Consider the following 15,722-nt stretch of genomic DNA (forward strand, 5'->3'; position numbering starts at 1 on the left):
GGCGCGCAGCGGCGGTGCGCTCCTGCCCGCGCCGAGAGCTGCGGGCCAGGGAGAAGCCTTGCGCCAGGCCTTTGTGTTTGGCCCGGGTTTCGGAAGACAGGGGTGGATCAGGGGCTTTACACCTTAACGGGTTATAGAGGAAAATGAAAAACCAGACGGTAACGCTGCTGTGCGAAGCCTGAGATCCCGAGTCCTACTGCACGGTCGTTTCAGGAGGGAAAGGTGTTCGTGCTAACCCAGCTCCCCCCGTGTGGATTTGTATCGAGCTGAAAGTCCGTGTTGCCCCTTCGTAATGCCGTTTTAAGATGGGAATGCTTCATGTTGAAAGTGTGAAGTTCCATAGGGACAAAAATGGAACCAGCCAAGCTCCGCTTTTCCACCTGAAGTTGGGTATCGGGTAAAACGTCCATCTAAAAAATATCCCAGAAGGAGAGGAAAAAGCCAAAACAGACTGAGATACAGCATGGGGATTCATTAAACAGAAACAATGTTTTGCAAATGCCAGATTTAATAGTAAATTTAAACGTTTGTTTTAAATACAATAGGATATCTACCCTCATCTTCTTTCTATTTGCCAAACACCTCCTGTTCATGTTAGGTCAGTAGGGAATCGATACTTGTTAATCTGCAGCTAGGAAAGTCTAAATATCAGAATGGAAGTGCACTTCCACTTATACTGGAAAAGTGAATGCTGATGCATATAATGGAAATACAAAAAAAAAAAAAAAAAAATTAGGCTGAATTCCAGAAACAACTTCCTTAAGAGTAAGGTCTTACTTGGTCTCTGAAGGGACATTATGGATCTTTATTGCCTGATACATTTAAAATTACCCTGAATAAAAGATCCAGAAAATCTGTTGCAGACGTCAGTCATGCACCTTCACACACTGGACGGGGTAACTCAATGAACAAGCTCCAACTGCAACTTTCATGAGTCTCTTTACTGAGCCACAGAACGTAAAATTGTTTAGGGGTTCACTATTATTCCAATACATATGGACAACGTGGAAGATATGAAAGACAACAATAACACACAGCAATTATTTCAGGGTTGGGACATTCCAAAGGTTCAACCAGGTCCTAGTCATCGAGTACAAATTCTGCTATTTCTGCTACTGCAAGAATATCAATACAGCGCTGTCCTCAAATCCACATTATCTGAAAAGTAAATAAAGCAATAGGAAACACTCATTTAACCCTTGATCCTTCCATTATTAAAGTTAAGGACAGCAATGAAGGGTCCTAGTCAAAGTAATAGACTGAGAAAATAAATTTTATCTGCAGTACAGAAACTCCTACATTATGTTCCACTAACAGTAGCTGCAAACATTTCTACTCATATGAGTCACAGTGGGGGCTGCAGCATGGACCAATCTTCCATAGCCACTCCAATTATTGATCCCCTACAAATGTTTATGGAATTAAGTCACTCGGATATAATCTTACATAATCCATCATAATGGAATCCCTCTTTTAATGAACTTTGTCTAGGAAGGCTGTTGGATTTAGTGTCTGTTTTGGTGTTTAGGTTTTTTTTAGATAGTAAATACACATTTTTTTCCCCAACAAAATCAGTTTCACTGTCACCTATCCATGAGCTTACATTTCACAAGGCTGTACCAAAAGCAAGGTTTCCAAGGATTTAAGCAAAGGCGAGAAGACTCCTTTGTGTTGTGACAAGTGTTTCATAAAAGCAAACCTTAAATCAATACAATCTAGGCAACCTCAGTGAACACTGCATCAATTGTATTCATTCAAATTTTTAGCACATTCCAAAAATCACCAAGCAAGAAATCAATTCTTCCATTTTGCTCTTCAGTTTCTAGAAGGTCTGCAGTAGAAATAAATTTGCTTCTACAGTTCTTTTAATGCTGTCATTTTCACGTATCACTAGAATTAACTTCTGCTTAAGAAGGAGCAGCAGCTCCCTTTTGCACACTTGCATACATTTTAATGGAGATATTCTCTATAAGCCAAGAGCTTTTTAGGTCATTCCCACCAGGTGAGGAGCCACAGATTCTTGGGAGATGCTCTAGCAATGCTGTTCAGTTCCTCTGTAAGGAATCAGAGGTTCAATACAAGCAAAGAAGGATCCAGCAACCATGAAGAAGTGACAATCTGCAGACCAGTGTACTAGCTTTCTCCACAGCGACACAGACGATTGCAGGGCTGGACAGAAGTGCAGTCAGTAGGTTCAGGCAGATCTTGTTCCTGTAACACCCGTGTAGGCAGTGGCCACTGTCAAAGCCAAGCTACCCTGCAGTGGCTTTTTTGGTCTTCCATTGCCCAATGGCACACAGTACCCCTTCTGTCACACAACATGTGGAGATAGTCTTACAAACCACAACATAAGGGTTTGATTTAGCTGCTGGTAATTTAAATTTTAGACTGACTCGCAATAAGCTAGACACCTGCAATGATTTAGAAGTCTGTTGTGGGTTATTTTCCCTCAGTATAATCTGCTTCAATAAATCCCAGCTCAAGTTACACTGGACAGCTGACATCTGAGTTTAACCTCTTGTCTGATGCACATTAAAAATGCATTCCCTTCTACAGAATTTGGATAGAAATGATGTAGCCAGTTACTTCAGTGGAGTTAAGATACCATGTGCATAACTCATGGGAAATAACTCTTGACAATACAACTTACACTGTGCTACAGAAAGTTACATTTTTTTTCCCCCCGAGATATTTCATGTCACTGCTGTTTTCATTTAATTATGAAGAATATATAGAGACACAATAACACCACACAAGTACGCTTCACTTAATATTTTTTAAAAAAATGAGTAATTGCCCAATTACGTTGGAAGTGTTTTATTACTTCTTTGAATTCATTAGCCATGATAAAATGTCAAAAGCACCAGTCAAGACAGAAATAAATAACACAATCTCATGTTAGAGAGAAAGTTGCAAATACAGTATATTAAATTATAGCAATATGCTGCTTCACACCAGCCGATGTAGACAGCACAGTAGGGAGACAGTAGTTTCACTCACGATCATTGAGAAGGTCTATTACCAGAACAGGGCAGCTGCACACCCAACTACAGACATCATTCTTTTTTTTTTTTTTTTTTTTACCAATTCACTTTATGAATTTAATCAAGGGTTTGAACAGTTTTGGAAGTTCAACATCCCCTTTGTCTAGAGGTAACAAGAGTGGTACAAAGCTTTTCACAATAAGCCACGCAAAAAATTCAAGGCTTTCACATCTTTGTAGTCTTTGCTTTCAGGTCCATTCCTGCATCAAGTCAGTTTAAAGCCACACTTAAGTCCTTCTCAGCACATAGTAAAGATAAACTCAGGGCAGGCAACATATGCAACATTACTATCATAGTATTGTGAAACTGCACTTCCTGGGGCTCTGAGCAGAACATCTCTGCTTGTTTATGAGAAGCACTGTATCAGTCAAAAAATGAAGGAAGTTACAGTCCCTATGGGGAAAAAAAACATACAGAAAAGCTGTATTAAAAATATTAAGGCAAGGCCTCTACAACTGCACACCACTTCAGGCCTGAATTAAATTATGAATATTCTATTACTTAACTGTTGCCCTAATTTCTCTTTTATGGCCTACAGCAAAGTTCTCCACTGAAAAAATTAGTGAAAAAAACCCCAATTCTCTACTGAAGGCTTAGTAACATGCCACTTGCATGACATCTCTCGTGGTCAGTAAAAGACCATAAACACATCTTCTTCCAGGCAGGCATTGGAAAGAAATAATCTTCTGTCAGGGAAAATGGATGTAATATATACTGTAGTGAAGTCACTTATACAAAAAAACATTACATATAGACAGATGCACTGTAAAATAAACATCTTCTACAACAACTGAAGCATGAAACATCTGAGACCCACTGCAGCGGGTCAGATGGAGTAGAAAGCCAAATGGAGAATCTCTGTTTTTCAGGTTTAACTTCACTGCTTTCATGTAATGTCCGTACTTTAAAGAAATTGTACATGAAAAAATACATACAATAATTCTGGTGAGGAAAAACATTCCCATGATTACTCAACCTCAGAAAAATTTTTAATTAAATAAAGGCGTTAAATTATGCCAGTGATTAAATCTTGTTATTTACAAGATCAAGTACAACTCTGATTCTTAGTAATGTTGCAGTATCTAAATTAAGATCACAGGGGCTAGATTACATTCTGGTTGCTAAAAGCTTTCTTTTTTAGCTGTTTATCCAGTTCTTTGGAGTTTGAGTCTGGAAGAAAGGGGATAAAGTTAAATTTTTTTGTGCCACAACATATTTTACATCTAGATAATTTTTCTTATCTAGTCTTATGATTCAGTAACACGGCTTAAATTTGAAGCCTGTAACAACTGTGACATAAGAATACAGAAGACAACACATTTTTTCTCACAGTAAAACACTAATTACTGTACTCACTGGTAAACTTCAATTTTGTAATTAAGTACTGTGTTTCCAAATACCTCTACACAGAGCACCAAATTATTTGTGTGGGAGCATCAAATTTCCTGACAATTTCCATATAATCCTTACAAACACCTCACAGATCACCAAACTTGTACTTTGAGGAATTCTACAGAAACATTGCACAGACTTTGCATCACAAGGGCTTATACATTCAGAGGCAGCTTTCTGGAGTGCAGGTCCATCCATTCACATTGGGGAAAAAGTTCACATAAACTTCAAAAATAAGAAAACGAAGTGAAACCTAGTGTGACTTTACACCAATAAGAACAACAATAAGGACAATTACTATAACAAACAAAATTAAAATAACAAGCATCTTCCGATTCTTCTTTTGATATTGCTCTGCCTATAGAAACAGAAAAAGAAATAATTAATAGTTAGACTTCTGCGAAGCTACAAAGTACAGACCCTTCTTTAGTCTAAGTGAAGCACATGTATTCAGAATTGTTCTTTGGTAACTTGACATTTCATACAATGTATATTGCAAGCAACTCCCACAAAATAACTCTGGTCTGCACCCGACTTCATGAAGGTAAGTGTACACTGAAGTCACATTTATCTGTTATTAAACAGCAGACTCCATACAAAGAAGAATGCATCCTCATGTCAGTTAAGCAACCTTACTGTGGCTTCTTTCCAGCAGTCCTTGAGCAGGCCCTATGCCTCCACAGGACACGAGAGCGACACAAAGAATGATATTTCGTTTGGAAGAATGCTTAGCTAGGAAGACCATGGAAACAAGATCAGGCAACTGAGTATGTGAAAGCCTCAACAGTAAAAGTTGGTAAGATGTTTTAACTCATTTTGCTGATACAAGATCCCTGTATTTGAAGGACATTAAAATTCACAACAAAACTTTGGTTTTTAATAGGCATTTCTGTTGTACCTGATTCAGCTGTGCATTTTCATTTAATTTCAATTAGAATTGATAGCTTTCTTTTTGAATTGGTTCTGTTTTCTGCTTCATTCCTTTTCTTCTAACCACATTTTCTCATCCCTTTTCTCTTTTTCCCAGGGGAATTAAAAGGAGGCAACGTGGAGAAAACTCTCCAAAAGCCAAATGAAAGTCTGCTAATAGAAGCTAAACAAAACAAAACTTGCATTTAATTATTTTTAAATTAATAAACCTTCAAAATGTAAAGGAAAAAAGATATTAATTTTTCTCCTTTATAGTCCCTGGAAAGTAATTATTTATTATCAGATCTGCTAAAGAGAAGTTTTTGACCTGAAACTATGTAACATGCAAACACTGTGATATTTACTTAATTAGGCTTTAAGTATCAAAGCCTTGACGAAAATTGGATTTGGTTGTGATGCTCATGTGAAGCACGAATTGGTAACTAGTGATTCGTGTCACCAGACTTCTGCAGTGAATTAATGCCATTTCTGTGAAAGTGCTGTCTCAGTAGTTTGTAATAATTATGCCAATGAAAACAGAAAATCGTAGAAATTAAATCGGAATAAAGCTACCAACAGTATTAGAAAGAGCAAGGTATCTGTGTTTGATATCACTATTCAGACCTGTGTGTATGTCTTCCATGATAGGTGAAAACAATCCCTATGCTGTACTGAAAACAGGTACATTGCATCAAAAATCCATACTCTAGTCGGCAATCCAAAGAGGGGTTTGATGACAATTCATTAACTACCTCTAGACAAGAATAGCATTGATTCCAACAGATCCATTTATTTCCAGTTCAGTTTGTGCAAATTGCTTGCAATTACTTTAAGCCTTGTTCACCAATGGTCAATGCTTTTAGTGATCTCCAATTTACTTTAATGTATAACAAGAATAAACCTATAATCCATTTAATTTGCTTTTCCTCAAATGGCACTTTTTTGCTGTTCATATATTAGAAATCTACCATAATATGTAGGTGAGTGTGTAGTAGTAAGACATTCATGTTTCCAAAACAGAATGTTTTACTTAAGAAGCTTTTGCATGAATCTCTTACTACTTTATTTCCAGCAATGGAAGGACTGAACTGAGCTGACAAGTCAGAACTGCGCTTAAAATCAAACCAAAACAAAAAAGCCAACAAAACCAAACCAAACCACAAAACTCTGTGTTCTGCTGCCAACTCAAACTTTTCAGACGTTCATAGTAAAAGCTTCACATTAAAAACATAAGGTTGGACCTAACTTCTAACAAGTGTCAGATGGTAAGAGAAAACATTTAAAATTATTCTTGCTGCTCACATTATTGAGATAATGTTTTCAAACTAGGATATATCAAGTGACTGAAATCTATAGTGAGGTGCCCACTAACCAGTTCTATTTCACAAGCACCAGGCTCTCCAAACAGAGAAAGAATTTTAGATAGGTCCCACCAGGTCAGCAATATAAAGATCAAAGTACACTGCTTGGATACTCAGATATTTAAGAAATTAACACTAGGCATCAAGCCTGATATTAACAGAAGTTATATGGAAAGTCCCTACTACAGTACAGTTGGACCTTTTATACTGTACAGCAATCGTTTCTAAAAGGCACTATGCCCAATGACCATGAAAAATGACTAAATAACTTAATGGCCTTAAATTATAAAAGATTAGATATGCAATGCAGGTTAACTATTCTGTACCTTATGTACTTACCTTATGTAGTTGTTTTAGTCCCTCTTCAGTTTTCATACATGACTGTTCAACGTTGTAATCAATTCTATCTAGAACTGTTCCCTAAATAAAATGGAGAGAATGAAAACCAAAGTGAACCTAAATGAACTTCATAAAGCAGTTGTTATTATTATGAGCAGCAGAGTAATTAACAATGCTCACAGCACACAGGTAATGAACCATATAAACTATGAACTTTTACTTTAGAACTAGTTGGGACTTCATTAAAGTACCTCCTTGCTCAATGCCTAACCGGCAGCTCTGTCACCATCTCATATCACATCCCTTATTAATCACCTTACTTCCAGTTCAGGTGCTTTTGGCTGAATCTCTGGGAGAAATAACCAACAGAACTTTGGCATTCTAGGATTTTTTTAGTCTGACACTCATAACCAGTTTTATTTTTACTTACTTATTTTCATTAACTCATCTTCTGGCAGACTTCAAGCAGAGGAAACCTTAGCCCAAAGGGGTAAGTTAGGAAAAGTGAGAAGCACATGAAAACAGGGTGTTACAACAGGAAGAGTCTAGAAGCCTTAACACAACATGGAATCTCCTACTTCTTACTAACACTGTGATGTCAATGTACCTGTTCTACTATCATGGCTCCCAGGTCCCTAAATATTTCATTGAGATCGGAGATTGACTGTACAATCTGACGGATTTCTCGTTCCCGCTCTTCCACCATTAATGTGTTTTGCTCCACCAATGCTAGCTGGTCATCCGTAAAACCCTGTCGGAATTAAAAGATTTAGATGTTGAACTGATATTAACAGCATGAAAACACTAGAAATAATTATAAGTACTATAAGATTTCATAACACCACAGTCCTTTTGGAATTTCCTTAGTAGACAAGTATCCAAGAAAAAAATGTTGTTGTATTTTAAAAAGAGAGTTTCAGGGTCACTAAAATAACTTGGACAGCTATATTTATAGTTTGAGCAGAAAAAACATAAATCTTGCATCCTGCACAAACACACAAACAACTTTTTAAAATATGATCTGTCCTAAAACAATGGGTTTTTTGGTGTACAAACCCAACATGAAATATTTACCGATTGATCAGCATTACAGAAAGGGCCATAATGCCAATGAGTGAAGACACAGCAGCAATTCTAAATTATTTTATAAACTACAGAGACCTTTCTGTTTTAAGTCTCCCAAGGCCATTCTCAGCCGAGCATTATCCTTTCCCCATCACTCTTATTTAGAGATAAGTGAAAAACTTCTTGTATACAAGATTAGCTGAAAAGCTGCCTTGACTTTTTTGGTAAGTTTTCAGTTAAACATTAAGCATTACAGTTAAGAGTATTCTCCAGCACTATTAGATAGGACACAATAGAACAGATCCCACCATTGCTTAGAAATGTAATATCCCCGAACTCCACAAAGTAAAACAAAGAAGTGGGTCTGGTACAGCTCTACAACATAACTGTGCACAAACAAATCATGACACCATTATTTTTAAGTTTGTAATACTGAAAACCTTCAGTTCACTTTAAAGAGTGTCACCTTCTACTCAAACTCAGAATCACAGTTTTCTAACAACTACTTCTGCATCTGCCCAGAAAGGTGGTATGACAAGGGACAGACCTTCTAGTCCCTGTCAGTCACGTAAGGAAAATTCAGCAGTCAAACTGAGTTCCCTCACACTGCAACGCTGGGGCTGATGGCACAATCATCTTAACATTGTAACAATACTAATTGGGAAAATGCATCACAAATCTGGAGAAATAGCATTTCCATGTAGCTTGGTGCTCATGACATATTTGATATTTTCATACTAAAATTAAAGGTATATATTGAAGTTTCTTCATACTCAATTTGCATAATAATATCTTAACTTACTCTATCGTAAAGTGTATCATCTTCCCCATCATCCATCAGTGGGACTGAGGTGTCGAAGAAGTGTTTGGATCTTTCTTCTCTATTCTTCATGCCTGTGAGAGACAAGCTAGGTTTGAGCATAATACACACTAAAATCAGAGTAAGATCTGAAGCACCAGATAGAAAAGCACAAGATAGAAAATCTGGCTAAAAAACCCATAAACAGCAGTATCTAAATTTTAACTGTCACACAGGCTAGCTATTTAACAAAGTATAACATATTCAACAAGACTTGCAAGTGTCTGATTAAAGCAGTAATTTTAAGTCATTACATTCCATTAAGTTAAAATTTAGGCAAGTTAAGAGCTTTAAAGTGTGATCAACCTAGGCTAACAAATTCTCCTAGGAACATCCCTTGTCTGAATTGTGATCTTAAGTTCCACCTGTGCCATTTATACCATGAGAGTAAGAAATATCAGTGTAAAATTTGAAGATCAAATTTTTGTGTGTTGCTTCTGAGATTATTTTAACCTTACTTAGCTGAAAATAGAATTGCACATGATTTCAAACAGAGGATATTCCACTTCCAAGATGTTTATGGATGAAGAATTTTTATTTATCAGACTACCTTTTGAAGTTTTACCTATCACAGACTACCAATCAACAGGAGGTACCATGTCTGAAGACCAATAGCTGCTTAACCAGTGCAAGCACGATTTGAGAAGCGATGACACAATAAAAATGCAGATGGATGAAATACACTGGTTTTGTAGATCTATTTAACCATGAAACTTCTCCTTTAACAATAGGAAAGAGAAGTAGAATAAAGCAGTTTGAACACGGACTGTGAACCAGAAACTCCCAAATTCTAACCTCCACTCTAATATATTTTTGGTAGTCTTGTGTGCATCAATTAACCTTTCTGTGCTTCAGTTTTCCCAACTAAGAAAATAAGCACACCTTAATTAGTGGTTTCCACAGAAGGTGCCCATGTATTACTGTATCTCTTATGCTTACGTTTGAGATAGTCAGACTGTGCGTGCCTAAAGTTGGTGGATAGGTCCTGAAGGGACTGTGCTAAGGAAGACACTACATTCCTGAGAACACGTGCTTCTTGTTCTGTACAACTACGTGACCTGCTCTGCAAGACCTGGACTGCTCTCTGACATCTGTGAAATAACTGAGAAAACAATTCCATTAGTAAAGAACATACAGCAACACACACTTTAAATATCACACTGCAAAAGTTCCTATTGGAAGACTAATATTTTGGTTTCTAGATTTTTTTAAATTAATTTCTTATCGCCCAGTGCAATGTTTAAAAAGGTATGGAAACACAGAACATAGATGAACAAACACCTTAAAGCTAACAGGGTAGTAGAGTAAACTAACTACTGACCAAAGACATTTGCTTCATTATAACTGCTTGGACCAGAAGCCTTTTTTATATATATATATATATATATATATATATAAAATTTTTTTTTTCTCTGATATATCTGTAAATGTGACCTGATTATGTCCCCCAATTCTATTCCAAGTAGAAAAGCAAGCAGGTAAGTAAAAGAAAAGGGAGGTTAAGTGACTCAGTGAGAAGTTCGCTGAGGCAGTGAGTGCAGTACCAAGCACAGAGCCCAGGACTTCTGGCTCACTCTAATACTGATTACAAAAGAAATGCTTTACTCAAAGGAAACCACTGCTTCATCATGATGCATTTCACATATGCCAGACTGTAGGCTTAGACTTGAAAGCAGTCTCTACCTGTGTGATCTCTTGAGTTGTTATTTCTATTGCCCGTTCTTCTTCACTGCTGTCATCCAGTGTTGGTCTGTTTAGGTGTTTATCATGAAGACTGGCTAATTCTTTCATCTTCTGTTTAACTCTGGCAATATCATACTGAATCTGAAACAGAAAACCAAACAATGAAGAAATAGAAGTGACTAATGTTTCAGAGGAAAAGGTTCTGACATGCTATACAAAAATCATTGAAGGAAATCTATAGAACATAAAAGGCAAACCAAAGATCATTAGAAAAATGCATAAAAAGCTGACTAAGAAGTAACTGAACACTCTCATATATTCTGAGATTGCTGACTTTTTTAATCTACTCTTGTTAATCTTAGGCAAGACTGCTGTTTTCAAATATGCTTATTAAGTCAGAATAATATTTTTTTTCATTATATATTAATATAATGGCAAGAAGGTTTAGCCAACTTCCAAAAACATAAATGAAAATTCATGTCACACCTTCAACTCTGCAAACACTGAATAGCCTGAATTTAACAGCAAAAGTTAAATGACATGCTTTCAAACAAGTAATTAAAAATTAATTTGTAGGGATGATTATTACTGTAGTAAAAAGGAGGCTGATCACCTTTCTGCACAATTGGTTCTGTATGCACAAATTGATGAGCCAACATGTGTGCTGAGATTACATTTTAAAAGGATTTTCTGGAAGTCAAGAATAGCTTCACGCTCCAAATACTGGAAAAGGTTTTTATTTGGATGCCTCCCGAATCATTCCCTTGCGTTTGTCCAAATCCTTCCATAACTTACAAGTCATCAGTACTGCATAGGCAGGAAAAATTCTCCTCCTAGAAGACACTAACACTTTCTGTTTTCAAATAATAAACTGCTAATCTTCACCATTTTAGGGTCTATTCAGTTGGACCCCTCAACAAATTCAGACAAAAAGTCTACTGGAAATGCCAATTTTCTGTACCCTTCCTTCTAAGTTTCAAACTGAGAACAACTTTGTTTTGCCAAGACCTTTAGGACCTTCCTGCAGTGTTAAGTCTAAACAGTCAGCTATAGCATGTCTATCCTAGTAGTCCCACTGTACTGTTAATACTGGGCTCCCCCTGATGATGCAGACCCAGCCTTCTGGAATTTCTGGCCCTAGATAAATCTCCCTTTATTTCACTTGCAATATATCCTTCAACATACGCCACAGCTTGCCTGATATTTTCCTCTAAACAAGGGCGTCAATTTAGCAAACATACCTGGTTTAATCTTTCTTCTAATACTACTTCTATCATAAAACTTACAGCACTAAGAATGTAACCGACAACACTAACAAATCCCTATAAGAGAAATCAAACTCTGTTGGATTTGCCATGCAACTTACTTCATCTGCTCCATCAACCCATTTGGGAGGTAAGCGTTTTGTTACTCCAATTGCTGCTTCAGGATCTAAACTTATTCCCGATACTAGTGCCATACGATCATCAGCAAGCTACAGAAGGTAAGAAAAGACAGCAAATTAATTTTACTCAGATTCAAATTCCTGAGCATCAGAAAAAGTGCATGTATACCTTACCATAAAAATTAACCTCAAAAATGTATGATGTATTAATGTATTAAATGTATTAACCTCAAATGCTGGTATGACGAAGCTCCACATCTCCTGGTTTGTCCCCATATGTTAATGACCTACATCCTCCCACTTCCTACAGGAGCCAAAAGCTGAAAGTTACTCTTAGAATAAATTTGTAGCAGATTTTCAAGGAGAAAATACGGTATTGCAGTGAGAATTCAGGTAACTCTCATATTGGTACATTTCATATTAGACAAGGATTCACAGACAAGGGATCCCTAATCAATGGTGTAGCATGGTTTATATTGGGCCAGGCAAGTCTGAAAATCTCATTTGGGAAAGTATTCAAATAAAAATGTTTATTATATCTCAGAGAAATAAAAATAGTATCCCATGATTGTTTTCAGTGTTGTATTTAGCCAGAGACTCATCTACTAGGCAGCTGAAAAACAAACACTTCTGCAAACTGACATGCAACTAAAATTGTTAAATTATTTATTTAACAGAAATTATAAGGTGCTAAACAAACATAGCCAACGTAGTGACCAATCCACACTTCCCTAAATCAGTGATTCCTGCTTCAGCTGTATGGTCTGAGGTAAAGAAATTTGCAGGAAAATGAGTGGAAGAATTCTCCAGAAAGTTCTAGACTGTCAGAAAGTAAATAAGACAATGTGCCAGCCACCTTATACACAGCTTTCCCAGCTCCACAGGAGGTCTGAGGATAGGGAAGGAGTAAGAGAAACCCTTTATCACAATTAATAGTCATAATTTTAATAACTCGGGTGCAACAAATCAGGGTTTATATTATTAAAGGCTGATGCACACTGATGTACAGCAGCACAGTCGTAGTCCCAAAAGGGCATGATACACTTTTTGGAGACTATTTTTGGGAATAGAATCTAATCTGTAGGGTTGAAATATTAAACAGTTTTAGGAAAAAAAAACACCTAACTAATTAAAAGTATTTTTTAGTCACAAAATGCCTGTGATAAGCCTATCGGAATCTTATTTTTCCAATAATACTTCTAGATGCAGGTTGAATATCTTCAAACTCAAGACACCTTAATATGACAACTATGAAGCAATAAGAACGTAATGTGCAGGGTGTTTGTTTTGGTTGTTTGGGGTTTTTTTAAAGCTCAGTTTGGCAGAAACCAAAAGCCATGGTCTGATCTTGAGTACAGAGGTAGAGATTTATTTATCTGCTTTAATATCATTACCAGTAAGATATGCTGTTCACCCTCTGTAGGAATTCTTTTGTTAAGGACAGTATTAATGCTATTGACCTTTAAACAGACCACAAGATTTTTCTTGGTAGGCTTTAGAAACTTATGTAAATAGACTCAGTGCTAGAGTGCAGGTATTTCTACCATGGTGCAGTGTTGGGTGAGGTTGCCCAGAGAAAGTGTGACATCTCCATTCTTGGAGGTTTTCAAGACTTGGTTGAACAAACTAATGGATTACCCTATACAGATTACTATATAGACAGTGTAGACAGACCCTGTATAGATTATAGTCCCGTTCTGAGCAGGAGTTTGAACTAGAAGATTTCCAGGGGTTTATTCCAACAAGCATGCCAATGATTCTCCAATTTAAGGCTGAGTATGACACACACCTAACAGTGTGCAGAGCCACAGAGCAACATTTAGCACTGGGGCCAAAGATGCTTCCAGTCATCTTTCTCCTCTGAGAGGAAGGCAGGGGAATGGATGGAGTTGGAAGACAAATACAGATCTTCTTGTCAGTTGAACTAGACTTTGTAATTTCAGCTATAATCTTCCTTTACTGGAGATAGAAAGAGGTGGTATCATCAATGATACAACTTGAAACATACCCAATTACTTCACTGTTTGTTCTCAGGGAAAAATTTAATACAGAAACCTTACTTCCTAGTTTCTCCCAGATTTCTAACTTTCCTTTATCAGGCCTGGAAAACTTTGTGGTTCCCCACCTCCTTCCCTTTTAAAAAACAATCCCTCTTCCTTCCCGGGCAATTATTTCCCGAAAGCCTGTTTTTTATCCCCGACCAATAAAGTGTACAAGTTATGCATAGCGTAAAAAATAGTTAATAGTTTCACTGTACAAAGTCACTAAATCCCATATGTATACAGAAAGTCAGACTAGTTTATACGTGTATCTATTAATAATGTAACATTATATCAAAATGCTTGTCTTCTCTATGCAGCCTTGTCATCCTACTGTAGGCAGAGACACCTCATTCTATATAATGAAATTTAATAAACTAGCAGAATAAAGAAAGGAATGTTTTAGCTTGTCAATGTATGCTTGATGCACCATTGCAGAATAAAATGTGAAAAACAATACCTCATCCAGCTCCTGAAGTGATTTGTGGGTCCCATCAGCCCCATCCAGTTAAGAGACAGCAAAAGATAAAAGGGAAAAAAAAAAAGAGAGACATAGGACAGATATAGGGTACGGTCAGTTGAGAAATTGCCGATTTATTTTTTAAGCATGATGGTTTACCAAGAACAAAACAAACTGACTTGTAAAACACAACTATTCAATAAATAAATCACGATATTGTACTTTTTAAGTCAGCATTTTGGTTGATGCACAAACTTTAAAAAAAATATTTCAGTTGCTTGGTAAACAGAATAAACAGAAAGAACATGAGATTAAGAGCTTTTTTCTTTTTTCAAAGTAACTGCACAGTGAAGTTTCTAGTTACTAAAATTTCAGGCAGAAAAACTGCAATAGAGTATGCTCCAGTGAGACAGCAAGGGCAATTTGACTGCAGTATTCAACATCCACTGGCGAATTAAGAGGTTTGATTATGACTGGAGGATGCACATACAAGCTTTTGTAAGACATTTATTGACAAGCACTCCAGTTACCACAGGATAAAATGGACAGCAAAAGACAAAAAGCGAAAGCAAAACCACGTCAATTATGCTCTAGTTTCAGGTAACATTAATCCTACGTGTATCTGAAAAATACAAAAGGCTAGTATCGGCACCTCCTCTATTCATCAGCCTTTGTACTGTGGAGGGTGTGTGTGAGCAATAGGATATCTCACTGAGAGATTAATAAAGCAAACGGATCTAAATCAAAATACTTGTGGTTTAACAAAGCAGCAGGCTTCAACTAATGATCTCTTTTATCCTACACCAAGCTTTTGAAATAGAACTATACTGTTAAGAATGCTACTTTGATTATCTGAATTTAAGGAGTGGTTGACTGCCCACATGAGAATGCAATTTTGAGAGAGCTCTCAGAGTAAAGGATTTCTTCAGGAGAAGCCTGGAGAGTGAACTGAGGTAAGGCGAAGTACTATGACCTAGAATTTGCAACACTGTCCTGCCGGCATGCAGCAGCGCTGCTCTGGGGATACCACCCAAAAGAAAAGGTAATTAGCTGTAGGCACCGCAGAAACATAAAAGGAGAAGAGCTAGCACTACAGTCTTTACACTTCTTGCTTAATTAGCACTCTTGTAGTAACTATGTAACTCTCAGCTGTCCACCAGGATCAGGACTGAGATGCTAACTTCATC

At 36.9% G+C, this 15,722-nt stretch overlaps 1 protein-coding gene across 1 annotated transcript; it reads right to left on the reverse strand.

Annotated features, from left to right (window-relative positions):
• Nucleotides 1-2,801: 2,801 nt before the first annotated feature.
• Nucleotides 2,802-14,627, reverse strand: STX16 (syntaxin 16). Its single transcript, XM_026862201.1, has 8 exons — nucleotides 14,536-14,627; nucleotides 12,019-12,126; nucleotides 10,653-10,793; nucleotides 9,909-10,071; nucleotides 8,913-9,004; nucleotides 7,653-7,796; nucleotides 7,046-7,126; nucleotides 2,802-4,794 (listed from the first exon to the last, which is right to left on the reverse strand). The coding sequence occupies exons 2-8, from the start codon at nucleotides 12,109-12,111 to the stop codon at nucleotides 4,690-4,692; spliced, it is 819 nt and encodes a 272-aa protein (XP_026718002.1). The 5' UTR covers nucleotides 12,112-12,126; nucleotides 14,536-14,627; the 3' UTR covers nucleotides 2,802-4,689.
• Between the last annotated feature and the right edge of the window lie 1,095 nt (nucleotides 14,628-15,722).

Source organism: Athene cunicularia (assembly GCF_003259725.1).
Source record: "Athene cunicularia isolate RWA chromosome 20 unlocalized genomic scaffold, athCun1 chr20_part1, whole genome shotgun sequence".
Classification (NCBI taxonomy): Eukaryota; Metazoa; Chordata; class Aves; order Strigiformes; family Strigidae; genus Athene; species Athene cunicularia.

Bases quoted from the DNA above. Each gene is read 5' to 3' on its own strand.
- STX16 (XM_026862201.1), bottom strand. From the start codon at position 12,111: ATGGCACTAGTATCGGGAATAAGTTTAGATCCTGAAGCAGCAATTGGA. The intron at 10,794-12,018 runs GTAAGTTGCATG...TTTCTGTTTCAG, and splicing joins GGGTTGATGGAGCAGATGAA to ATTCAGTATGATATTGCCAG. The intron at 4,795-7,045 runs GTAAGTACATAA...CTGTTTCTATAG, and splicing joins GACTAAAACAACTACATAAG to GCAGAGCAATATCAAAAGAA.